The sequence below is a fragment of the Capra hircus genome, chromosome 14, assembly GCF_001704415.2.
Source record: "Capra hircus breed San Clemente chromosome 14, ASM170441v1, whole genome shotgun sequence".
Lineage (NCBI taxonomy): Eukaryota > Metazoa > Chordata > Mammalia > Artiodactyla > Bovidae > Capra > Capra hircus.
The window spans coordinates 22087182-22114725 of record NC_030821.1 but is presented as its reverse complement, the minus strand read 5'-3'; the positions used below and the strand labels follow the sequence as shown (position 1 = coordinate 22114725).

Below are 27544 nucleotides of genomic sequence, written 5' to 3'. Positions count from 1 at the left end.
TTTGGGGTTGATGGAAACATTCAGGTATGAGACAGAAGTGATGGTTGCACAACTTTTTGAATATAATTTTAAAAACCACGATGGTACACTTTAAACGATGAATTAGATGTTGCGTGAACTATATGTTAGTAAATCTCATTGGAAATATAGGTGTATAATTCTCATTTTTCCTGGATTTCTGAATCCATTCAAACCTTCATATTTACTCTTGTGAAACACAGAAGTCACAGGTAGGAACCTTTGAACCCATATAGTCTTTAACTGAGTTCTAGTTTGTTTTGTGAGTTCTTACATCAATGCTTCAAGCTGTTTTACAATAAAGATTATTTCCATCTGCGTGAACATGGTCACTGAGGTACTCAGCAGTGGGATTCACAACTGTCTTGCATGTTCTTTCAGGGATATGATTCATCCTCTGAATACAGGTAACTTGTGTTTGTTTAGTATTTGTTCTTTGACTAATAGTTCATTGTCATCACGCCCTTATTTGAAGATATTTCCAGCACAAAATCTTACTAACATAGGGAGCCTAAACATAAAAATAATGAATTCCCAAATGGCTTTTAATGTGCTTTGAAAATTAGAATGTTTATTTCCATAAAAAATAATGTTGTAAATGATCATCATTATTATTTTAAGTAGCAGGTAGGTTCAGGCCAGTTCATAAATGTCTATTAAATCCATAATGAATGCCTACAATTAAAAAGCTATAGAAATAATAGTTTTAGAATACCAGTAATTAAATAAAGCAGGAAAATAAGCTCTGTCTCCAAGGGATTTCTTAACCTCTTTTTGCACAAAATGTCTCTTTATAAATATTCGTTAGACACTATGGAGCCTGTTTTCAAAAGAATGTTCTGAGTTTCCTATACACTTTTAAGGCATTCACAAACATCTTTGTTTAGCCATGACCTGGGAAAAGTGTGTTTATTAGTCTGCTTGGACTGCCTTATCAAAATACCAGAGACTGGGTAGCTTAAACAATGCAAATTTATTTTCTTACAGTTCTGGATGCTAGAAGTCCAAGGTCAAGGTGCTGTCAGGGTTGGTTTCTGATGAGGTTCCTGTTCCTGGCTTGCAGTGTCCATCTCACTGTATCCTCACATGGTCTGTTCTCTTTGCACAAATAAAGAGATATCTGATATCTTTTCTTAAAGAAACAGTCTTATCAGATTAGGTCCCCACCCTTGTGACTTCCTTTAACCTTAATTATCCCCTTGAAGGCCATATCTCCAAATATAGTCACATTGGGACATTGGGGTTCAACATATTAATTTTGATGGCACATTTCAGTCCGTAACAGTATACTTTCTCTATACCTTATTTGACCAGGTAGAAATGACTGTATTAAAATCACTAAAAAAAAAAAATGAGATTTGGACACATCCCTGGTGGTCCAGTGGTTATGAATCCACCTGGCAGTGCAGGGGACAAGGATTTAACCCCTGGTCCGGGAAGCTCTCGCATGCCATGGGGCAGCTAAGCCCATGCACCACCACTGCTGAGCCTGCGCGCAGAGCCCACACATCCTGGAGCCCATGCTCTGCAGTAAGGGAGGCCACTGCAGTGAGAAGCCCACACACCAGAAGAGCAGCCCCCCACTCACCACTAGAGAAAGCCCACATGCCGTGATGAAGACGAGGGCAGCCATAAATAAATAAATAATTTTTTAAAAAAATTTAGATTGGGCAGAATCAGAGCTTAAGACCTAAATATTCTAAAGTAATTTAGACCAAAAAAAAGTGCCTCCACAACATGAAAATCTGGAAAGAAAGTCTGGGGAGATTATTAAGATCTCAAAAATTTCTGGTTATTGAAGTCACAAACTCCCAAAAAGAAATGAATGGCAGAAAAAAACTGAGGAAATTAAGTGATTCCTCAATGACTTGACTAATTAAGAACATGTTCCCAAGACAAAAAGGATATTTAATAACCAAAAATAAAAGCATTACTATTAGTAATATAGAGAAAACACAAGATTGAGTTCAGCAAAAATAGCAAGGACAACAAAGCAGCCTTTTCAACATTTCTTTGTAGAATAAAGAATAACAGAATATAAGTCTGTTACTTTGACAGATGGTGTAATACTGGTGATGTTTATGTCCCCTCTGTCAAATATACTACTCTTCACACTGAAAGGGTAAGAGTAATTGTATCTGAGAGTCTTCTTGGAGGACACAGGTACAAAGATTATAGGAGTTCATCGAGAGACTCTAAATGACTTAACGAGTTCTGACTTAGGTGGTAAAATACTCTAGGGAATGAGAGAAGAAAAGAAAGATCCGATGATTGGAAAACAGAACTGCAGTTTTGATTTTCCAAAATGGGGTAAGAAGGATGAGAGTTCTGCAAACCAGCAGTTACTGATATTGGCTCTAGGGAAGATCATAGAAAATAAAAGAATACCCGGGAAAAGAAATCTACAAGCCATATGAATTTGGTTAGAACAGTGTTACCAGAACCTTATTTTCTTTACAGATTGGTAGTAGAAATGTCAGAGGCAAGTGTTCCTCACTTCTAGAAGGGCATAACAAATTCTCTTATACCGTTTGCACAATTTAGAAAAATTTCATCTGGGTACTAGAACAACAACTAATACAATAATCATCCTAACTAGAAACAACTACTTCTTTTAAATTCTTATGGTTGGCTTTTTGCATCCTTTAGTGAATAACACACACAAAAAAAGGAATTTGAATGAAAAGGAGTGAAGATCGTTTAAGAGACTTATGGACAGCATCAAGCAGACTGATACATGCATTATTAAATTGTGAAAAGAGAAAGATAATCTTAAAAGCAGCAAGACAAAACTTGTTACGTGCAAGCAAATCCTCATAAGACTGTTAGCAGAGACTTTGCAGGCCAAAAGGGAGTAGCATGCTATATTCAGAGTGCTGAAAGAAAAAAAGCCAATTGCCAACCACGAATAGTTTACCTGGCAAAGTTGTTCTTCAGAATTAAAGGAGGGATAAAGAGTTTTCCAGAGAAACAAAAGCTGAAGGACTTCACCGCTATACCACCTCACAAGAAGTGTTAAAAGGAACTTCTCCAAGTTGAAATGAAAGGATGATAATAGAAAAGATAATAAAAGTATAAATCTCACTGGTAAAGGTAAATATATAGTTAAATTCAGAATACTCAAATGTATTGATAGTAAATCCCTTATAACTCTAGTATGAAGGTTTACAAGCAAAAGTATTAAAAGTAACTGTGACTAAAATAATTTATCATGAATACTCAGGGTGAATAGATACAAATTGTGACATCAAAAATATAAAACGGGGGGAGTAAAAATGTAGAGCTTTGGTGTGCATTCAAAGTTAACAGCTTAAAATAGACTGTTACATTTAAGCCTCATAAGAACAACAAAGCAAAAAGCTATGGTAAGTACACAAAAGAGAGAAAGCTTATCAGACCACCACAGATCATCACCAGATTACAAAGAAGAAAGTAAGAGATGAAAAAAAGGAACAAAGGAATTATTGAAAAAACTAGAAAACAGTTAACAAAATGCTATTAGTAAGTCCACTTTGGATTTCTTTCTTTTTTTGTTGGTTAGAACTGCCTATTGTCTCATGTCTGAACTTTTGTTATTTTTTTTCCAACTTTTTCAGACATTGGACAGCAGGCAGTATAAAACTGATCTCTGAGAAATAAAGATCTCTGGGAAACAAATTGTAAAAAGTTCTTTTATTGCATTAGCTTTCTACCTGGAGAAAGCTAGTCTGTTATCCATTGCTTCATCAGGACCAGCAGCAGGAGTTCTGTGTTTGAGGTTTTAAAAATCTTTCTTTGTTGCTATTAAAAATTGTATCTTCTCTATCTTCTGACTGGCTGTTGCTTGTTTCTATAAAGATGTTTTATTTTTGTATGCTTATTTTATATCTTGCTACTTTACTAATTTATCGTATTTTTTATAGTTTTGCTCTTGACTGTCTTGGGTTTTTCAGGTACATATACAATCATATCAGATACAGATAGATGTTGTTTTACCTCTTTTCCAGTCCTTATGCCTATAATTGTCTTTTTTGTGTAATTGCACTGGATTGATATCATGGCTAATATGATGGGTGCTCCTATCTTCCATTCCCATTTTTAGTAGAAAAGCCTCCAAAGCTTCCTACCTGAGTAAGAAGCTTGCTAATTTTATTTTGGTTTTATATTGTTTACTTTTGTTTCATATATTTTAAATTATTTTCTCAGAAGATAATCAACTCTGGTGGCAAAGACTATGCCTTTTACTTATATATCATCAACCTACTGTTGATTTGTTTATTCGATCAGATTTGGACTAAGTATCTCCTATTGTGTGTTGGGTTCTGTGCTAGTCACTGGGTTACAAAACAAAACAAACCCAGCTATGTCCCAGCACCCACCCACCTTCCCCCACCTTGATTAAGGTCACACATCAGACATTACACAGATAATACAAGTGTGATAAGTTTTCAGAAAGTGACAGTAGTGTAGGAGCCTGTTAACAGAATAACCTAACCTACTACGAGGGAAACCCACTCCGTTGTTCTTGCCTGGAGAATCCCAGGGACAGGGGAGCCTGGTGGGCTGCTGTCTCTGGGGTCGCACAGAGTCGGACACAACTGACTTGACTTGGCAGTTGGCAGTGTGAGGGAATTAGGAGATACCTTCCTAAAAAATTAGTATGTTAAAGTCCAAAGGCAAAAGACACAACTGACTCTTTTCTAAGGGAAATCTAATATTTCTGGAAAGAAGAGATGGAGTGGAAAAGTGAATCATAAGAGAGGAAACTTTTGGAGTAGTTGGGAAGGCTCCTACTTTGGAGAGTTTGCTAAGCCCGATTTACAATTTTGAAATTTGTGTTTAAAGTAGAATAGAAGCGATGTTTGCTTTGGAGGTATATATATATGTGTGTACATATTTTGATGTTTGATACTACTTCTCACTGCACAGTGAAAACAGGATTGTAGGATGCTGGTCATATAAGTGACTTGTAACTGCTGCTTATTAACTTTTAAACCAATGATCTTCCCCCATGCAAATTGGAGTAGCTGTGGCAGGTGGGTTTTAACTCTGAAAGTTAAGAAGTTAAGTACTATTTCTTTTGCAAGTAGGAATATTCATGTCTACATTCTTTTTTTTTTTTAAGTAAGGAGCACAAACTTTTTAATGACTGTGAATTTGAATTTTTAATCCATCCAATTACTTGCTTTTTTTAAAAAAATTACTAAATTGCTATAGGCTGGTTTTCTTGCCTTAAAGTGAACTGCTTTTTTAAGGATAAGTTGAGGGAAGCCTTGTGAGGCACTTAAGGTGTGTCTGGCATGTATCTGTCACATCTTAGCAGTATCTATTAGCTAAAAGAATAAGGATAGGAAGAAAGATACAAAGCAACAAGGATGGAGAGACCATAAATTAAGACATTCTCTAAATGATATTCTGTTTATGCAGGTGAGTAAATCTTAGGAGAAATTGTTTAATTAAGGTTCATGAATAAAATAAATAGTAAAGCTAAGGTTTGATTCCACAGAGTCTGGTTCCAGAGCTCAAATTCATCACTCTGTGGTCTCTTTTCCTAAAACAGTACATATCTCTTTTAGAAGATTCTCTCTTGTATTGAAGAAATTACAGAACCATATTTTAGCTTGGTAAGAAGAATTATAAGTGGAACCAATTGTCTTTGGAATTTGGTCAATACGAATGAAAAAAATTAAATCTTAAAAATTATTTCCTTATTTAAATGATAATTAAACTTTTTCTTGTTTTCTAGAAGTTCTAGCTAATTAGCTGGTCCACTAATTAATTAGTCAGTTGCTAGGTGGCCCAGTAATAAAGAATCCACCTGCCAAGGCAGGAGGTGCAAGAGACACCAGTTCGATCGGTGGGTCAGGAAGAGCCCCTGGAGGAGGAAATGGCAACCCATCCAGTGTTCTTGCTTGGAAAATTCCATGGACAGAGGAGCCTGGCGGGCTGCAGTCCACGGGGTCGCACAGAGTTGGACATGACAGAGCATGTGCCCACATACACATACAATGTATGGCTGTGAAGTAATGTTTTACCAGACTGTGTATTATTCCAGTGTATAGCCACTTTAAAGGGGTGTCTTACGTGTGAATGTCTTGCATGGTCGCACTGTAGTTGCAATGAGGAGGTGGTATGTGTACAACCTCAGATGTATGGGGTTTTCTTCTCTTGGGTGTTGGGGGCTGGGCATTAGGGGAAATATAATGAGCTTTGTATTAACAAAGCAATTTGGGGCAGTGCCCTCAGCTTATAACGTGTGTTTTGTAAGTGGCATTTTTGTAAAAATGGCAACTATACCTCAATTAAGCAGCCTACTTATTTCATGTGATGCTTAGAGTAGGGAAATATCTAGTATAATGTAATCCTCAAAAAAGGGATAGTTGTTTGATGTTACCAGAATTATCATTTTTTTTCAGCTTTTAAATAGGACTGTTTTTAAATTAGAGTAAATTTATGGGGAGTTAGTAGTATGTTTTATGACTTAAAGTATTGTTATGTTGGATTTGAAAATCAATAATACTTCTGAAGTTATAATATTTCATACAATATTTATAAGATTTGTTTATTTAGAATGATGGGAAATGAACTATATGTATTCTCTTCTATTTTTTGGATAATATGAATAAGTTTTTTTAAATAAATCTGTGCCTGTTGTATTAAATTTGGTCAATGCTGAAGTACACAAAGCAGGTCTTCCTGTTTAATTTCAGTTTATGTATACCCTTAGACACACACACATATATATGTATGTGTGTATATATATACACACACACATGCATTCATATATCTTACGCTTATACAAACATATGCATTAACTATATATAATCATTTAAAAATTAAAATTAGGTCATATGCTAATGTTATTCTGAAGCATATTTAACTTAGTAGGTGTATCTTTTCACGTGAGTACATATAGAATTAGGCTTCCCTTGTAGCTCAGTTGGTAAAGAATCTGCCTGCAATGCAGGAGACCCAGGTTTGATTCCTGGTTTGGAAGATCGCCTGGAGTAGAAAATGGCAACCCATTCCAATATTCTTGCCTGGAGAATCCCATGGACAGAGGAGCCTGGCAGGCTACTGTCCATGGAGTCGCAAGAGTTGGCCATGACTTAGTGACTAAACCACCACCACGTATAGAATTAATTTGGTTTATTGAATATTTTATTGTAAGGCTGTTTTTAATTTGTTCATTTACATGCTGATGGGGATATAGATGAAATTCTGTTTTTTTCTACTAAAAGAATTCTCCTAAACCCTGTAAGATAGGTATTATCTGCTCTGTTTTAAAGATGAAATTAAGACACAAAGAGGTTATGTAACTTGCCCTAAATTGCACAGCAAGTAAATATTGGAGCTGGTGTTAGAATCCCGGCAATCTAGTCCAGAGCCCACAGTCTTGAATACTACATTGTTGCTGTTTTCCTTCTGCTTGTCTTTATTCTGTTTACTGAATTAGAATAAAAATTTAATGTATAAAATATATCTAATATTAAAACTCTCTGAGGATAATTTAATATGCTCCCTTAAGGGTATTTGAATCTTAGGGTCACAGATTACACAGCTTTAATTTGTAGTTGTAGCTACTTTAGAAGTAGAAGGTTTAAACCCTACCTCTCAAATGTCAGTGAGCGTTCAAATCACTGGGAACAGGGGAATGATCTTGTTAAAATGTAAATTCTCATTCAGTAATCTGGAGTAGGGCCTGAGACTCTGCCTTTCTAATAATAAGTTCCCTGTAATGCCAGTACTGCTGATCTTCCTGTAAATAGCAAAGATTTAGGCAGTTTATACTGACCTTTAACAAATCTTGTTAGTTGTTTATTGAATCTATTTCTTATTTACTGTTTTGTTTATGCTACCAATTTTCATAAGTTGTACACATTAAAGAAATAATGTAAGAGCTTTCTAGTAGTTTCATTTCTGTGTCTGTATCATTTAATATTGCTGGGAAAAATGTGGCTTCTGTGGTACTAATGTTCAGTACTTATATAAATAACTGATCTGATTTATTTGTGTACTGAATACAACTTACACACCTATGCCACCATTTCTACTGGATCATTTTTAATAGAGGGAAATATAGCATCTCTTTTCATTTTGAAGGCTGTAGTTGTAGTTGAACTAAGAAGGTTGTTTTATCACTATTATTCTTCAGTAATAATTAAAATATATTTTACATAGCTATAAAAATGAATTTCAGTTCAGTGCTGTGTGTCTGGCACTTTTGTTGTTCATTTGCTAAATCTTGTCTCACTGTTTGCAACCCCATGGAGTGTAGCACACCAGGCTCCTCTGTCCTCACTATCTCCTGGAGTTTGCTCAAGCTCACATCCATTGAGTTGGTGATGCCATCTAACTATCTAATTATCTGCTCCCCCTTCTCTTTTTGCCTTCAGTCTTTCCCAGCATCAGGGTCTTTTCCCATGAGTCAGCTCTTTGCATCAAATGGCCAAAGTATTGGGCCTTAAGCATCAGTCCTTCCAGTGAATATTCAGGGTTGATTTCCTTTAGAATTGACTGGTTTGATCTCCTTGCAGTCCATGGGACTCTTCAAGAGTCTTCTCCAGCACCACAATTCAAAGGCATCAGTTCTTCAGCACTCAGCCTTCTTTATAGTCCAATTCTTACATCCATACATGACTACTGGAAAAACCATAGCTTTGACTTTTTGGACCTTTGTTAGCAAAATGATGTCTGTGCTATTTAATAAGCTGTCTAGGAGGTTTGTCATAGCTTTTCTTCCAAGGAGCAAACATCTTTTAATTTCATGACTGTAGTCACCATCTGCAGTGAGGGAGCCCAAGAAAAATGTCACTGCTTCCACTTTTTCCCCTTCTAATTGCCATGAAATGATGGAATCGAATGCCATGATCTTAGTTTTTTGAGTGTTGAGTTTTAAGCCAGCTTTTTCACTCTCTTTCACCTTCATTAAGAGACTGTTTATTTCGTCTGTACTTTGTCACTAGAATAGTGTCATCTGCATATCTGAGATTGTTGCTATTTCTCCCGACAGTCTTGATTCTAGCTTGTGATTCTTCTAGCCCAGCAATTCGTATGATGTACTCTGCATATAAATTAAATAGACAGGGTGACAATATACAGCCTCAATGTATTCCTTTCCCAATTTGGAACCAGTCCGTTGTCCCATGTCTGGTTCTAACTTTCTTCTTGACCTGCATACAGATTTCTCAGGAGGCAGGTAAGGTGGTCTGTTACTCCCAACTCTTTAAGAATTCTCCACAGTTTGTTGTGATCCACACAGTCAAAGGCTTTAGTGTAGTCAATAAAGAAGAAGTGATGTTTTCCTGGAAACTCCATTGCTTTCTCCATGACCCAACAAATGTTGGCAGTTTAATCTCTGGTTCTTCTGCCTCTTTGAAACCCAACTTGTACATCTGAAAGTTCTCAGTTCATGTACTGCTGAGGCCTAGCTTGAAGGATTTTTAGTATTACATGTGAAATGAGTGCAGTGGTAGAGTAGTGTGAACATTCTTTGGCATTGCCCTTCTTTGGGCTTGGAATGAAAACTGACCTTTTTGAGTCCTATATGTATCAGGTACTTAATTGCCATGATTTCATTTCATTGTCTCGGCCCTCCCATGGCCTCCCTTCCTTCATTAGCTCTTTGAATACCTGCTCTATTCTGGGAACTGTGCATACAGTGGTGAGGCAGGTGAACACAGGTTCTGCCATCCTTAGTGCCTTCAGTTCAGTCTCTCAGTCATGTCCGTCTCTTTACCCCATGAACCACAGCACGCCAGGCCTCCCTGTCCATCACCAACTCCCAGAGTCCATGTAAACCCATGTCCTTTGAGTCAGTGATGCCATCCAACCATCTTATCCTCTCTTGTCCCCTTCTCCTGGCCCAAATCCCTCCCAGCATCAGAGTCTTTTCAAATGAGTCAGCTCTTCTCATTAGCTGGCCAAAGTATTGGAGTTTCAGCTTCAAAATCAGTCCTTCCAGTGAACACCCAGGGTTGATCTCCTTTAGGATGGACTGGTTGGATCTCCTTGCAGTCCAAGGGACTCTCAAGAGTCTTCTCCAACACCACATTTCAAAAGCATCAGTTCTTCGGCACTCAGCTTTCTTTATAGTCCAACTCTCATATCCATACATGACCACTGGAAAAACCATAGCCTTGACTAGACGGACCTTTGTTGACAAAGTAATGTCTCTGCTTTTGAATATGCTGTCTAGGTTGCTCATAACTTTCCTTCCAAGGAGTAAGCATCTTTTAATTTCATGGCTGCAGTCACCATCTGCAGTAATTTTGGAGCCCAGAAAAAGTCAGCCACTATTGCCACTGTTTCCCCATCTATTTCCCATGAAGTGATGTGACCGGATGCCATGATCTTAGTTTTCTGAATGTTGAGCTTTAAGCCAATTTTTTCACTCTCTTTCACTTTCATCAAAAGGCTTTTAGTTCTTCTTCACTTTCTGCCATAAGGGTGGTGTCATCTGCATATCTGAGGTTATTGATATTTCTCCCGGCAATCTTGATTCCAGCTTTGCTGCCTCCAGCCCAGCATGTCTCATGATGTACTCTAAGTTAAATAAGTAGGGTGACAATATACAGCCTTGACATACTCCTTTTCCTATTTGGAACCAGTCTGTTGTTCCCTGTCCAGTTCTAACTGTTGCTTCCTGACTTGCATACAGATTTCTCAAGAGGCAGGTCAGGTGGTCTGGTATTCCCATCTCTTTCAGAATTTTCCACAGTTTGTGGTGATCCACACAGTCAAAAGCTTTGGCATACTCAATAAAGCAGAGTAGATGTTTTTCTGGAACTCTCTTGCTTTTTCCATGATCCAGCGGATGTTGGCAATTTGATCTCAGGTTCCTCTGCCTTTTCTAAAACCAGCTTGAACATCTGGAAGTTCACGGTTCACGTATTGCTGAAGCCTGGCTTGGAGAATTTTGAGCATTACTTTACTAGCATGTGAGATGAGTGCAATTGTGCAGTAGTTTGAGCATTCTTTGGCATTGCCTTTCTTTGGGATTGGAATGAAAACTGACCTTTTCCAGTCTTGTGGCCACTGCTGAGTTTTCCAAATGTGCTGGCATATTGAGTTCAGCACTTTCACAGCATCATCTTCCAGGATTTGAAATAGCTTAACTGGAATTCCATCACCTCCACTAGCTTTGTTCATAGTGATGCTTCCTAAGGCCCACTTGACTTCACATTCCAGGATGTCTGGCCCTAGGTGAGTGAGCACACCATCGTGATTATCTGGGTTGTGAAGATCTCCCTTAGTGCCTTGGGTGATGCTAAACAGTAATCAAGGAACCATAGAAATGTGGTGGTTTAAAAGATAAACTATTAATTGTAATATTTATTATTATCTTCACTTTTTGAACCCTCAAAGAGAATTCTGCTTTTGTCATTGAAGTTTCTCCCACCTAGCTTCCTCTGAACCTGCCCTGCACTAGGGAGAATGCTTTATCAGCTGGAAATTGACCTAATGCATAGACAGAGACAAAACTTTGAAAGTAAGCATGAGCAACTTGTAGAAGAAAAGTAGAGGTAGATGGAAATCATTCATAATACAGCTAAATGAAATTTTTAAGAATAATACCTGAGGGACTCTGTTTACTCGTTTAAAGGAGTAAGTAGTTTCTACTTTAAAAGGAGTCTTTTTGCACACTATTTTTCTAGCTGACACTTGGTAACTAATTTCAGTTACTTGAATGCTTCCATGTGCCCACTTTGTGGTAGGAGGTATAGAAAATCAGGATAATATTATGTCTCTACTCTAAAGACGATTGATTGAAAGTCTCTCAGTCTTGTCCAACTCTTTGTGACCCCATAGATTATACAGTCCATGGAATTCTCCAGTCTGGAATACTGGAGTGGTAGCCTTTCCCTTGTCCAGGGGATCTTCCTAACCCAGGGATAGAACCCAGGTCTCCTGCATTGCAGGAAGATTCTTTACCATTTGAGCCACAGGGGAAGCCCCTAAAGACAGTTAGAGTTGTTGATAAGAAAATGTTGACAGATTTAGAAGACAGTGCAATGCAAGACCTTCTTTTTAAAGTACCAACATGTATGACTGTAGCAATGAGCACATTGTGGACTGATTAAGCATGCTTTTAGAGAAATATTGTTCTAAAAAGTTTATGATTGTCCCTTTTCTAGTAATAGTACTAAGTTCTCTTTTGACTGTTCACTTGATAGACAATTCTTTCTGGTATTAATCACATCTATATACTTGGCTTTTATATTACACTACCTTGTGGTTTCCAAAACATTTTGTTGTTCTTACTATGATTTGGGGCTTTATAGTATTGTTTTGAAGATTATTATGAGACTTTAATTTAGTTTCTGAATATTATAAGTAGCTCTAAGTACCTGTTTTTCTGTTGGAGGGAGAATCTGAAAATTTTTTTAAATTTTTATCTTGGAAATTAGTTTATTCATTATGTTTAATTTTAGGAAATGGTGCTCTTGCAGAACATTCTGAAAATGTGCATATTTCAGGAGTGTCAACTGGTAAGTCATTTTTTGTAATGTTTAAATTTCATGCATGACTTCTATGGTAAATATTGAAAGTCACCTGGTATCTTATGAAGTGATATTTGGCTATAAAAATCATTACTGCTTTTTGCAGCATGTAATAAGGAAAGAACTGGAACATGGAGAAATTCTCACAAGATAAAATTGATGCTTGCATGCCTGTGGGTTGATTATACTTTTCCAGGCCGGACTGCATAATTATTTTTCTGTACAAACATTGAACCAAGAGAAAAGTCAGCTCAAGTTGAATTTGTGTTTTCTTTCCATACAAAGTTATATGAAATGAAATTTATTAAAATATAATTTTGAATGCTGTTCATAAATGTAATTTTGAACGCTGTTCATAGTTTTGGAGCCTTAGAAATTAGCATTTTTTCCTGACGTTTAGATGAAATGCTACTATACATGAAACTGTAGTACTTGAATGCACAATTTATATGTTACTAAAAAGCACCCCAACAACATTTTTGCGTCTATGAGATTCAGAAACTTGCTAAGGTAAATGCATTTTTCCATCCATTTAAATTCTTTTATTAATTAATAATTACTTAAGGGCCCATAACTATTAAAATGTTCATTCTTAAATAAATAAATAATAAGGGCAAAGAACTATATTCAGTATCTTCTAATAAACTAATAGAAAATAATCTATCACCTAAAATTAACACAGCATTGTAAATCAATTATAATTCAATTAATTTTTTTTTTATTCTTAGGTGATTTCTACAACTTTGATACCATTTTTACCTTATCAAGTACAGTTACTTGGAGAACAGAATCTTTGATTTTCACATAAACTGAAACAGAGTTTCTCGCTATTATTCCCTATATTCTTAATGAGTTTTGTGTAGTTAAAAATATTGCACTTGGTGTGTTTGTCGGTTTACTGCTTGATTTCTTCATGTTTTCTTACAATTTTGTGGTTATTTTTTTCTCATTAAGCAAAACTGAAGGTTTTCTCTTTTGTTTTATATCTGACTTTATATTTAGAAAGTTAATAGACTTAACAAGTAGTCTAGGAGTTAGCCTGTGCCAGGCCAAACAGATCGACCGGTGTGGTTTCCTGAAAGTGAAAAATAGGTGCCTTTGCAGCCTATGTTAGTTCTTCTACAGTGTGTTTCCCCATTTTCATATGCTTTCAAATATTATACAGTTGTGTATATCAAGTTAAAAAAGGTTTATTTAGGGTTGACCTTAATTTTCTCCCTTTTTCTACTTTGGATATCTACTGGGAATTGCGATGACTTTTCCAAGTTGTCACTATGAAGTAAGAAATTGTTTACAAATGTTTAATTTACACAGCCAAATGATTATTATCTAATTCAGTGATTTTCAGATTTTTTGGTCTCAGGACTCCTTGTAAACTTTTAACAATATCAGGGACTGTACGTATTAGTCTACTCAGGCAGCTACCATAACAAAATACCACAGGCTGAGTGGCTTAAATAATAGATACTTAGTTTCTCACAGTCTAGAGGCCAGCAGTCCAAGGTCAGGGGGCTGGAAGGATTGTTTTCTGATGAGACCTTTCTTCCTGACTTGCCGATGGTGCCTTCTCACTGTGTGTGCTCTCGGAGAAAGTGAGGTACTCTGGTGTCTCTTTCTCTTCTTTGTAAGGACCCCAGTCCTATAGGATTAGGGTCCTGTCCTTATGAGTTACAGCCTGGCTTTCAAATACAGTCACATTTGAGGGTTAGGACTTTAGCAGATGAGTTTGGAAAGGATGCAATTCATCCCATAACAAGGACTTCAAAGAGCTTATGTTTATATAGACTATAGCTACTGATATTTACTGTATTAGAAATTAAAACTGAGAAATTGTTTAAAAAGTTCTTCATTTACTTGCATATGAAAGTAGTAAATCCATGGCATCTTTACATCAATAACATAATTTTATTAAAAATGCATTTTCTAAAACAAGAACATCAGTAAGAAGAATGGTATTGCTTTACAGTTTTACAAACTTTTTAAAAATTGGCTTATAAAGGTGTACCTGGATTCTGACATCTGTGCACTCAGCCTTTTGTAACATGTTTCTTTGACAATATGAAGACAATCCAGCAGTACACCAATGTGTAATTTGAAAAGAGAGGAGTATTTCCATAACTTTTTTCAGATAATTGTGAGGATTCTTCTTTGATATAATGCCAGAACTCAACAAGTGGTGGTTTCTTAAAGGTTAGTTGCAAATGGGATCTGAAACTGCATCAGTAAACTTTTGTTCCCTGTTTTACAAAAATCCGGTGACCATCCTTTACCTTTAAAGGGTTTTTTTTCACCATGCATGATTTTGTAATATGAGTTAGATATTTGAAAATATTGGTTGGCTGAATTATATGGATTTATAACATAGGTTTATTTTCTCAGTTCTGAAGGCTAAAAATCCAAAATTAAGGTATTAGCAGAGGTGGTTTCTTCTGAGGCCCCTTTCTTTGGTTTTAGATGGCTGTCTTCTATCTGTGTCTTCTCACGGTCCTCACTCTGTGTATCTGCGTCCTGATCTCTCTTTATTGGGACACCCATCACATTAGATAGGGCCCACCCATGTGACTTCATTTTAATTTAGTTGCCTCTTTAAAGGTCTTGTCTCGAAATTCAGCCACATTCTGAGGTACTGGCAGTTCAGACTTTAGCATAGGAGTCTTAGGGGTGACACAGTTCAGTCTGTAACAAAATGAGTGTTTTAATTAAATGTATTTGTATATCAATAAATTAATTTCAGAGCCCAGTGAAACCTTATTAATGGCTTATTGTTTTTCCTGAAAGTTTGTCTTACAAAAGTCTTTTTTTTTGTGGAAAGAGAAGATTAAGATGAAGTGTATCCCAATCATATCATTAAAAATATAAATGGATGCTCTCTCAAAACGTGAATTTGGATGTACAGGTTCATTGCAGTTTTTCTTTAGTCAGTATGGAGCTATAGAAGGTGTAATGCTTGGTATAGGATAAGCCTTCTGAATTCCTTGTGTCCATGGTTGAAATGAGAGCCCTTTCAGTGCTGTTATCAATGGGAAATTCGCTTTTGGAAGAATCTGTAAATGTAGGACTTGCTCTTTCTTGGGACCAGCAAGCAGCAAAAGTGATGAGGTGGCTCAGTGTTCTGTGGAGCTGCCTGCTTCTGCTCTTCACCTGCTCTTGTCACCTCTGCTGCTTTATTCGACAGTGCTTAGTGCCTTAGCTCGTTCGTTGTTTACTTTCTGGAAGTTTTAATGACATTTTTGAAGAATTTTAACTTACGTGCTGTAGTATTTTCAGGTAATTTATCACCCAGATCATGACACTTTGAAAGCAAAAGGGTACACTGTTTTCAATATACTGATACCACAAGGAAAACCAGAACTATCCTAGACAATTTGGAATGTACAGTCACCCTAACTGTAATGAATTAAATTCATTCAGCTTGTATTAAACACCTGATATGTACCTCGTGCTGAGAAGGATGGGAGTAAGCAGTAAGTAAAAATATTCCTTCCCAACTGAGCAGGCTCATCTGCTGCTCAAGCCAAAGCCTCCTCTGCCCACTCTTGCAGCTTCCAGGGTCCTGAGCACCACCACCACCAAAGCCTCCTTTGACCACACGTGGGGCCCATGTGGCCTGTCCATGCCAAAGCCTCCTCCAGAATCTACCCTGGGCACCCCAGCATGAGAGCAGAAGCTGCCAATGCTGGTGGGGCCGAATGCTAAAACATGGGGTTAGGAAAGTGAATCTAGGGAGAGGACTGCTGTTGGCTATACAGAGACAACATGAAGCGATGGGAAAAGCTGAACAGACGAATCACAAGTAGGGGCTTCCCAGGTGATGTTAGTGGTAAAGAATCCGCCTGCCAATTCAAGAGACATAAGAGACCCATATTCGATCCCTGGATCAGGAAGATCCCCTGGAGGAGAAAAATGGCAACCTGGTCCTGTATTCTTGCCTGAAAAATCCCATGGATAGAAGAGCCTTGTGGGCTACAGTCCATGGGGTCACAAAGACTCTACACAACAGAGCACACACGCAGGCATAGGCAGTCACAAGTAATGGAATTGAAACTGTGATTAAAATCTTTCAGGAAACAAAAGTTCAGAACCAGATGGCTTTATAGGTGAATTCTGTCAAACATTTAGAGACGAGCTAACACCTATCCTTCTCAAACAATTCCAAAAAATTGCAGAGGGATAAATACTCCCAACCTCATTGTACGAGGCCACCATCACCCTGATACCAAAACCAGACAAAGATATCACACAAAAAAGAAAATTACAGGGCAATATCACTGATAAACATAGATGCAAAAATCCTTAACAAAATACTAGCAAACCAAACCTAACAACATGTTAAAAGGATCATAACAATGATCAAGTGGGATTTATCCCAGGAGTGCAAGGATTATTCAGTGTATGCAAGCGAGTCAATGTGATACACCATATTAACAAATTGAATTAAAAACATATGTTCTTCTCAATAGATGCAGAAAAAGCTTTTGACAGAATTCATCATCCATTTATGACAGAAAAAAAAACTCTTCAGAAAGTGAGCATATAGGGAACCTACTTCAGTATAATAAAGGGCATATATGACCATGGACAGAGGAGCCTGGTAGGCTGCAGTCCATGGGGTTGCTAAGAGTCGGACACGACTGAGTGACTTCACTTTCACTTTTCACTTTCATGCATTGGAGAAGGAAATGGCAACCTGCTCCAGTGTTCTTGCCTAGAAAATCCCAGGGACGGGGAGCCCGGTGGGCTGCTGTCTATGGGGTCACACAGAGTCGGACACGACTGAAGTGACTTAGCAGCAGCAGCATGACGAAACCACAGCAGACTCTCTCAGTGGTTAAAAACTGAAAGCATTGCCTCTAAGATCAGGAACAAAACAAGTATATCCAGTCTCACTACTTTTATCCAACATAGTTGTGGAATTTGTAGCAACAGCAATCAGAAAAGAAAAATAAAAGGAATCCAGGTTGGAAAAGAAGAAGTAAAACTCTCACTTTTGCAGATGACCTGATACTATACATAAAAAGTCCTAAAGATGCCAATAGAAGACTACTAGAGCTCATCAATGAATTTGGTAAAGTTGCAGGATACAAAATTAATACTCAGAAATCTCTTACATTGTTACACACTAACAATGAAAGATCAGAAAGAGAAATTAAGGAAACTATACCATTTACCATACAATAAGAAAAAGAATAAAATACCTAGCAGTAAACCTACCTAAGGAGGCAAAAGAGCTATCTTCAAAGAGTTGGACATGACTGAACAATTTTGACTTTCAAAAGACTAAGTTACTCATGAAAGAAATCAAAGATGACATAAGCAGATGGAGAAAAATACCATGTTCTTGGATTGGAAGAATTGGATTGTGAAATTGACTATACTACGCAAAGCAATCTGCAGATTCAGTGTAATGCCTGTCAAATCACCAAGGACGTTTTTCACAGAATTAGGACAAAAAATTTTACAATTTGTATAGAAACATGAAAGACCTCAGATAGCCAAAGCAGTCCTTTTTTTAAAAAAAGATTTATTTTATATTTTGGCTGTGGTGGGTCCTTGTTGCTGCACTCGGACTTTATCTAGTTGCTTCCAGCGGGAACTATTTGTGGCAGTGCTTGGCCGTCTCACTGTGGTGGCTTTGCTTGTTGTGGAGCACAGGCTCTAGGCACACAGGCTTCAGAAGTTGCAGTACACAGGTTCAGTAGTTGTGGCAGATGGGCTTAGTTGCACAACAGCATGTGGGATCTTCCTGGATCAGGGACCAAACTGGTGGTATTCCTTTCATTGCAAGGTGGATTCTTAACCACTGGACCATCAGGGAAGCCCGGCCGAAGCAGTCTTGAGAAAGTAAAACAGAGCTGGAGCAATCAGGCTCCCTGACGTTACACTATACTACAAAGCTACAGTAATCAAGGCAGCATGATACCAGCACAAAAACAGAAATATAGATCAGTGGAACAAGATAGAAAGCTCAGAAATAACCCACGCATCTATGGTCACGTAATCTGTGACAAAGGAGGCAAGAATATGCAATGGAGAAAAGACAGTCTCTTCATAAGTGGTGCTGGGAAACTGGACAGGTACATGTAAAAGAATGAAATTAGAACATTCTGTAACACCATACACAAAAATAAGTTCAAAATGGATAAAAGATCTATATGTAAGGCTAGATAACTAAAACATTCTTAGAAGAAAACATAGGCAGACAGCAAGATCTTTTTTGACCCACCTCCTAGAGTAATAAAAACAAAGAGAAACAATTCGGATTTAATGAAACTTAGAAGCTTTTTCACAGCAAGAGAAACCGTAAAAAAAAATGAAAAGACAACCCTCAGAATGGGAGAAAATATTTGCAGATGAAGCAACAAAGGATTAATCTAACAGCTCATGCAGCTTGATTTCAAAAAAACAACCCAATCAAAAATGAGAAGACCTAAATAGATACTTCTTCAAAGAAGACATACAGATGGCCAACACACACATGAAAAGGTTCAGCATCACCAATTATTAGAGAAATGTAAATCAAAACTACAGTGAGGTATCACCTCACACCATTTAGAATGACCACCATCAAAAAATTCACGAACAGTAAATGCTGGAGATGGTGTAGAGTAAAGGGAACCCTCTTACACTGTTGGTGGGAATGTAAATTGATACAGCCACTATGGAGAGCAGTATGGAGGGTCCTTAAACTAAAAAGTAGAAGTACCATGTGACCCAGCAATCCCACTCCTAGGCATATCCTGGAGAAAACCATAATTCCAAAAGATACACGCACCTTAGTGTTCACTGCAGCACTGTTTACAACAGCCAGGACTTGGAAACCGCCTAAATGTCCATCCACAGAGGAATGTATAGAGATGTGGCACATACAGACTACTGAACATTCAGCTCAGTTCAGTCCAGTCGCCCAGTCGTGTCCGACTCTTTGCAACCTCGTGAATCGCAGCACGCCAGGTCTCCCTGTCCATCACCAACTCCCGGAGTTCACTCAGACTCATGTCCATCAAGTCGGTGATGCCATCCGGCCATCTCATCCTCTGTTGTCCCCTTCTTCTCCTGACCCCAATCCCTCCCAGCATCAGGGTCTTTTCCAGTGAGTCAACTCTTTGCATGAGGTGGTCAAAGTATTGGAGTTTCAGCTTTAGCATCATTCCTTCCAAAGAAATCCCAGGGCTGATCTCCTTCAGAATGGACCGGTTGGATCTCCTTGCAGTCCAAGGGACTCTCAAGAGTCTTCTCCAACACCACAGTTCAATATTACTCAGCCATAAAAGGAATGAAATGATGCAGTTTGCAGAGATATGGAGAGACCTAGAGACTGTCATACAGAGTGAAGTAAATCAGAACAGTAACAACAATTATCATATAACACTATTTATATGTGGAATATAGAAAAACGATACAGGTGAACTTAGGACTTGTAGAGCAGAAATAGGGATGCAGAAGTAGAGGATGGATATGTGGATACATATGGACAGGAATTAGGAGTCGGGTGAATTAGGAAAACGGGATTGGCATATACACTAATGTGTATAAATCAGATGGTTAATGAGAACCCACTGTATAGCGCTTGGAACTCCATTCAATGCTCTGTGGTAAATAGGAAGGAAATCCAAAAAAGAGGGGAGATACATATATATATCAGCTATTACATCAGCTATATATGTATGTATAGCTGAGTCACTTTGCTATACAGCAAAAACTAACACAACATTGTACAACTATGCTCTAATAAAAGTTAATTTTAAAAATATTCCTGTCTCAAGAACTTAACCATAGAATTGAGAATAGTGAATCCAGTGGTAAATAATGACCACGTTATGGTTGATCATGAATTTATAAAAAGCCTAGTTACAATGTCTGGTGTGAGGTAAATGATTTAATATTTTTCTTTACTTAGTTGTAAGTAGTACCAGGTACTTAGTTTTGTTTAGTCATATGAATTTTTATGGGAATTAGTAATTTATGGTTAATAATATACCTTGGGTTCTTAGGCCTCAGATAATTTATTTCTGTTTCTAGCATTCTGGTCATTTTCATCTTCCTTTTCCTCAAATCTTTGCTGAGAGATATGTTTTTATCCTTTTGCTGGTTCTTATGCTGTAGGAATTGTCACGAGAAAATGGGAGTTAGCAAAAAGTATATATCTAGTGGTTGTATAATGGAAAAGAATGATTGGATAAAGTTATTTTTTGTATGCTTGCTTTCTTTAGAATTTTTTTATGTGATTTCATACATAAATCATGAAATTATATCATAGAAATTGTAAGTAATTTAATTGTATATAAGAAAGTAGGAAGGCTATTTTAATATTCTTTTTTTAAAATGCCTAAGTTAAATGCCTCCTGTTCTCTTTTGAATGTCTAAGTTTGTAAAATGGCTAAGTTATTGTTCATCTCCTACATAGAATGAAACATTTTTTAGATCAGATTGATTTATACACATTAAACAAATATATTTGATTTTTAATGTGTATCTACTTTGAATTTTACTATATAATCTATATGTATTTGAATCAGAATAATTCTAGGTGCACTCACCTATAATGGAAAAGAATCTAAAAAAGAATATATATATATGTATATATATATACACACATACATATATACATATATAACTGAATCATTTTGCTGGATACCTGAAACAACATCATAAAACAACTGTACTTCAATTTTTTTTTAAAGGAATATTTTTAGATGTAATTTGATTATATCCTCATTGCTCTTAATTACTTCCAAATCATTTTTTTGTTTTCACAAATTCTGTTTATACATTATATAAGTTACATTAAATATTTATAAAAATTGGAAGAAGAGCAAAAAGATTACAAAAATCACCCACTAACCTTGTATTCTTAGTAACTAATAACATTATAATTTATTTCATTTGTACTCTGTGTATACCTTTAAAAATAATTGTATTTGCATTCGGGTTATAAGTAATTGTGTCTCCTGCCTTTTCTATTTAACATTGTATAGAATACATTTATTTTTCATAGTTGTTATTTTAATACCTATATAGTAAAGTTTCCATCCTGTGGCTATATTGTAATGTTCTTAAACATATCATTGGGTTTTTCCCCAGTGGATTCTCCCTAGGCTGGATTATGTTGCAAGGAACAATTTAATAAATATTTAGCCCTTTTTAAAATTTCTGAGATTATTTTTTTGGCGTAGATTTCTAGAATTGGAATTACTGTATCAAAGGTCATAAAGAATTTAATGACTCTGAAAACCTTTTGACAGATTGCTTTCAGAAAGGATTATGCTAAAGTACAGAGCTACCGCCTAGAAACGAGAGCACTTAGACTGCATATAATCATGCTTTTCCTGTTTAACTTGTTTCTTAACCTTGTTTCTATAAAGCCCCAACCTTTTATTTTCGCCAGACTGTTCAGAAATGTAACTGTTTACTTCTTTTCAGATTCATGGCTCAAAAGTTGTGACATTGTAAAGAATAAAAGAATGAGATTGGCTTTCTTTAATGGTTAAGCAGAAACTACCCTGAAATTGAAGACTTTCTGGTTGCTCATAGGTGCAGATGTTGGAACAAGTGCTTTCTGAGCTAGAAAGTTTTTATTTATGAAATTTAATAAGTTATTCCCAGTTCACCAGTGATACAGCTGCTGAATGTTCCTACCTTATAACATCTGTAGCTAAAAGCTCTCCGGTTAGCCCAATATTGAATCTTCTTTATATTTGACTTCAAATCTTTGTCAGGCAAGGCTGACATTTCAGAGAGCAGAGAAAGAGAGTTATCTGCTTAGGAATTTTCTTTCCTAATACATGTTCGTATTAATCGAATTACCAGAGTATAGAAAATAGTAGCTGTTACCTGTTATTCTTCCTATATTCTGTCAGAATTTTTATTCTATTAAAATCATCACCCTTTCTTGTTTTTGTGTTTTTTCATTTTATAGTTCCTATTCTTGTCCTCAATGGCCTAGCATGCTACTGATCCTATAAGTCTTTTAAAACTAATAATTTAGTTGTGGGCCTTTTAAAGTAGGAGATATTTTCTTTTTCTAAATTAAAAAAAATTAAAGTGTGGACCATTTTTAAAGTCTGTATTGAATTTGTTACATATTGCTTATGTTTTGATTTTTGGTTGCGAGGCATTTGGGATCTTAGCTCTCTCACCAGGGATTGAACCCATGCCTCCTGCCTTGGAAGGTGAAATCTTAATCACTGGACTGCCAGGAAAGTCCCTAGGAGATATTATTTCTAAGTTGCAATAATTTGCTTACAAATTATTGAGCAACATTTTACAATAGCATGAAGCACTATAGTAAAATAGCTTTAGTTTTATCCAGTTTTAGGCTTGAATACTATAATATGGTATATTGAAGTTTTCCTGGAAGAACATCTTGGTTTAGTAATACTTTTATTGTCCTAGAATTTTCAGGTCTTAACAAAAAAAAGTCTGAAAGGAAATGAAGCTTAAACTATAATTATTTGATAGCAGTTCACAGTTGTTTTTTAAATATAGAAAAGTTGCATGAATAAAGCAACAGGTACAAGTGGTTCTTTGTACCTTTCCTGTTATTTTAATGTTATTTTTAATTATTCAGTTAAATACCTGGACCTCTTGCTAAACTTATGAAAATGAATTTCACCAGTTCTTTTGACCAGTACAGTATCTTTTATTCATGTTGCAAATGTCAGGAGGAAGGAAAGTTTATAAATTTTACAGTTTTTAGGATTTCAAAATATAAAAACAGACCTTTGTGTGAACCCAAGGAACTGTCCTTCAAATGAAGAAAGTGAGTGGAGAATACAAGATAGTACATTAAAAAAAAAAAAATTAGTTCAGGAAACAACACCACATTAGTTTTTAGGATTTCAAAATATAAAAACAGAACTTAGTATGATCACAAGGAACTGTGCTTCAAATGAAGAAAGTGAGTGGAAAATACAAAACAGAGTACATTTCAAAAACAAAACCAAAAAAATACCACATTAGTTTAGTTTAGTTTATAAACAATGACTATACAAACATTGCCTGCCTTCAGAGAGTTTATTTTTGAAACACTTGAGCTTTTGGAGTAGAGGATTCCCTGTTACTTTTAGCAATGATACAATGGTAGTATTATAATGTTTATATATTATACTTTTATATGTAATATTATATGCTGCATAATTAAATCTATAACTTTTTATAAAATAATGTATTTTATGTGAAGCATTTACCTAATCATAACATTTCATGTGTTATAAATATCAAATGTTTACTGAACAATTATGTTTATAGCAGGATTATTATATCTTATAATTGTATGTTCTTAATAAATAAAGTCAACAGCAGAACATTAAATGTAGCAGTACCATAGACAGGACAGGGTGTAGTCTGACAGAAGTGTGCAGTGTGTAGATGGCAGAAGTGATCATCTGCTCAAGTGAGCAGGCCAACTCTGCTGAAGGTAAAAGCAAGTTGCATTCAAACATTTGACATTTTTTTTTCTACTCTGTTGACTTTGAGAATAATTTTTTTTAAACTTTGACAGTAATTATTCAGTGTGTTGTTGTTCATTAAGTCATGTCTGATTCTTTGTGACGTCTTGGACTGCTGCGCTCCAGGCTTCCCTGTCCACCACTCTCTCCCAGAGTTTGCTCAGATTCATGTCCGTTGACTTAGTGTTGCTGTCTAACCATCACATCATTTGCCTCCTTCTCCTTTTGCCTTCAATCTTGACCAGTATCAGGGTCTTTTCCAGTGAGTCAGCTCTTTATATCAGGTGGCCAGAGTATTGGAGCTTCAGCATCAGTCCTTCCAATGAATATTCAGGGTTGATTTCCTATAAGATTGACTGATTTGATCTCCTGTGGTCCAAAGAATTCTCAAGAGTCTTCTTCAGCACCACAATTTGAAAGCGTCAATTCTTTGGCTCTCAGCCTTCTTTATTGTCCAACTCTCGCATTCTTACATGAATACTGGAAAAGCCATAGCTTTGATTATTCAAACTTTTGTCAGCAAAGTGATGTCTCTACTTTTTAATAAGCTCTCTAGGTTTGTCATAGCTTTCCTTCCAAGGAGCAAGCATCTTTTAATTTTATGGGTGCAGTCACCATCCTCAGGGATTTTGGAGACCTGAGATCATGTTAATTATTTGTACTTTTGCTAAGGCATGGATTTGAAGATACTGTGCATCTGCTGTGCAAAAGCCCGTCACTTAGCAGATGAGCAGCGTTAATTAACAGACCCATATGGGACTTCCCTGATGGCACAGTGGTAAAGAATCTACTGCCAATAAAAGAGACACAGTTTTGATCCCTGGGTCGGGAAGAGAGAAAAATGGCAACCCACTCCAGTATTCTTGCCTGGGAAATCCCATGGACAAAGGAGCCTGGCTGGCTGCAGTTCATGCGGTCGCAAGAGTCGGATATGACTTAGCAACTAAACTACAACAAACAGACTGAAACAAGTTAGGGGGTGATTTAATCTTAAGCTGCAGTGATAGAAATATAATATCCAGAACATAGTCCGTCAAACTCTTTACTCCTCCCTTAAACATAATGTGAATATTAGGTTTATTTCTGGATGTCACCCTTGACAGAGGACACCAAGACTGGAATACTCTCAGAAGATGTGTTATACTAAAAACTGTATCAAGGCTGATAGAAATGACATATAAAATTGTGAACTTCAAGGCCAGTTTATCTTTGCTCTGGTGCTAATTCCTGCATTTCTTCTGTTTCCAGCAAGAATCACAGTAAACTTCAAAAATTCCTAGTTTTTTCCCATTCTGGAAATAGAAATAGTAGCTTGCTTAGCATTTTATTCATCTAGAGTGCTTAAATTTAGAAAATGTGAGTAACGTATCAATCGTTTTTATACCCTTCCAGGAAAAAATTGCCCTTTTACAGCCTTTTTAAAAAGGTATAAAAGGTAGAATCTTCTGTATTCATTTTATCTTGTGCTTTGCCAGCAAAATTCAAAATTATTCTTGCCCTTAGAAATTTTAGGATAAACCTAGTTAGGTAGTTCTATTAAGAGTACTCTGCTGATCTTATATTCATATTGTGCTGTAACCCTGTTAGAACTAAGACTGTATTTTTTTAAAATTTTCTTTCTGTATTTTTCCACATTTTGTACCTATTTAAACTCTTTAAAATGTATTGTATTTTACTGCCATGTAGCCCCTGATTATTGTTTGTTTGTTCTGGACAGCGTTGTCACTGTTGTTGAGTCGCTAAGTCTTTTGCGATCCCATGGACTATAGCCTGCCAGGCTCCTCTGTCCATGAGATTTCCCAGGCAAGAAGACTGGAGTGGGTTGCCATTCCCTTCAGGGGATCTTCCCAACTTTATCACTGAGTCACCTGGGAAGCCCTAGACAGTAGTGACCATTAAGAAGCCAAGAAGTTATTGCCTTGAATAGAGCTAATGACCAAGTGAATATTTTGGTCCTTGAAAAAATCATTAAGAATTACAGGAATAAGTTTATTGCTGTATCCATTCTTAAGTATCTGCTCTAATGTAGAGGAATGAATATCCAGTTATTCATTCTGGATTTAGGATATCCTGGGTATAGGAGTTCCTGCTTTCATAAATATGTGTGATTCCCTAGTCTAAGGGTAATGAGAGGGTATCCTAAGTGTGAGTGATAGATTAATATAAAGTTTTCTGCTTATGCTGATTCTTACATTTTAAATGATAATTAAAAGCTTTCCCATGTTAGACTAGTAAACATTGCTATTAGAGTGCTAGTAATTATTTCCCTAAAGGGAAAAGGTCAGTTTGCCGACCTCTCTCGAAAAAATTAGAATGAGATATGAAGTAATTCTAAGGGGTGCTACTTGCATCCAACCTGTCTCCTTCTAGCTCAGTCCATCCTCAGAATGTTGACTCTTCTGACAGTTTCAGTATGACAGAGCTCAGGTATTAAAGGAGTCTGGACAACAAAGGTCAAAAAAATCAAGGTTTTAAGTGTGCGCAACAAACCCAGTCAAGTTGCAGAAGTGGACTTTGAAACCGAGTTTCCTCCTGACCAGGGCTTCTGTCTTCCCTGTTGAGTTGCAAAGCTGAGCTGTGTCCTCCCAGGAGGCATCCTGCCAAAGGGCCATCTTGTACTTACATGTCACTCATCTTGCAGATTCTGACACTCAACGGGGTACGTGCCCTGTGTTCTCAGCAATCCATGGTCTTCATGCTCGACATGCTTGCTTTCTAAACTCTGCCTGTTTGTCCAATATGAAGAGTCTATAAGAACACAACCACTTTCCATTAGTCATCCAGCCTTCTCTGGTTTCCTCTTCTCTACTTCTCTTTCCTTTGAAATACCTCTCTCAGCCTTCACTGCCTACCCTTACTGCTTCTATTCTGCCCCATATCCTAATCAGCTTACCTGGAGTTAATGTATATATGTACATACTATTATTAAAAGAACTTCTAGAATCCTGTTTAATTCCAAAGAGACTAGGAAGCAGTTTTGTCCTGCCGGCAGTCCCTGTATAGATTTGTAGCCAATAGGAATCAGTCTTTAGAAACTTTAAGTATACCTTCTTTATCTGTGCTATCATAGATTCTGTACCTTTTTCTCCATGTAAATATAGGACCAAGACATATTTTTTTTGCCAAATGAGACCACTTTCATCTTTATTGAAATTCTATTGAGGCCTCTTCCCCCTCATCCCCTGGTAATATTTCCAGGTGTCATAGGGAGCTCCCTAGTGGGCAGTAGTGTGTCCTGGCAACCAAAAATTGCACATGCTGCTACTAATACCTGGTGTAGCAAAATAAATAAATATTTAAAAAGAAAAGAGTGCTGCTCTATAGCCTACTGCCTGGACATTTAATTTTTTGTGACTTCAGGAAAATTACTTAATTTCTCTGTACCTCCATTTTATAGTCATTGGTTAAATAGAGCTAATAACAATAATAATTAAATGTGAAAAGACATGAGAAAAAGAAGTACCTGATGGGCAGTAACATTATCATTAGCCAGGGGACCTACAGACCTGACCACACACTCCTCACTTTGAGTATATTTACAGATCTTGAAGTTATGAACCGTAAGCTTCTGATTAGTGACAAAAATCTCATCTTTAG

General features: G+C 36.7%; 1 protein-coding gene across 2 annotated transcripts in view; it reads left to right on the top strand.

Moving 5' to 3' along the window:
- Positions 1–27544, top strand: part of LRP12 (LDL receptor related protein 12) — an 89036-nt gene that overhangs the window by 27299 nt on the left and 34193 nt on the right. The window contains exon 2 of one of the 2 annotated variants that reach the window (XM_018058336.1): positions 12432–12488. The exons of the other annotated variant lie outside the window; for it this stretch is intronic. Within the exon in view, the coding sequence (XP_017913825.1) occupies positions 12432–12488 (57 nt within the window). The remainder of the gene's footprint in view (positions 1–12431; positions 12489–27544) is intronic. 2 annotated transcript variants of the gene reach the window in all.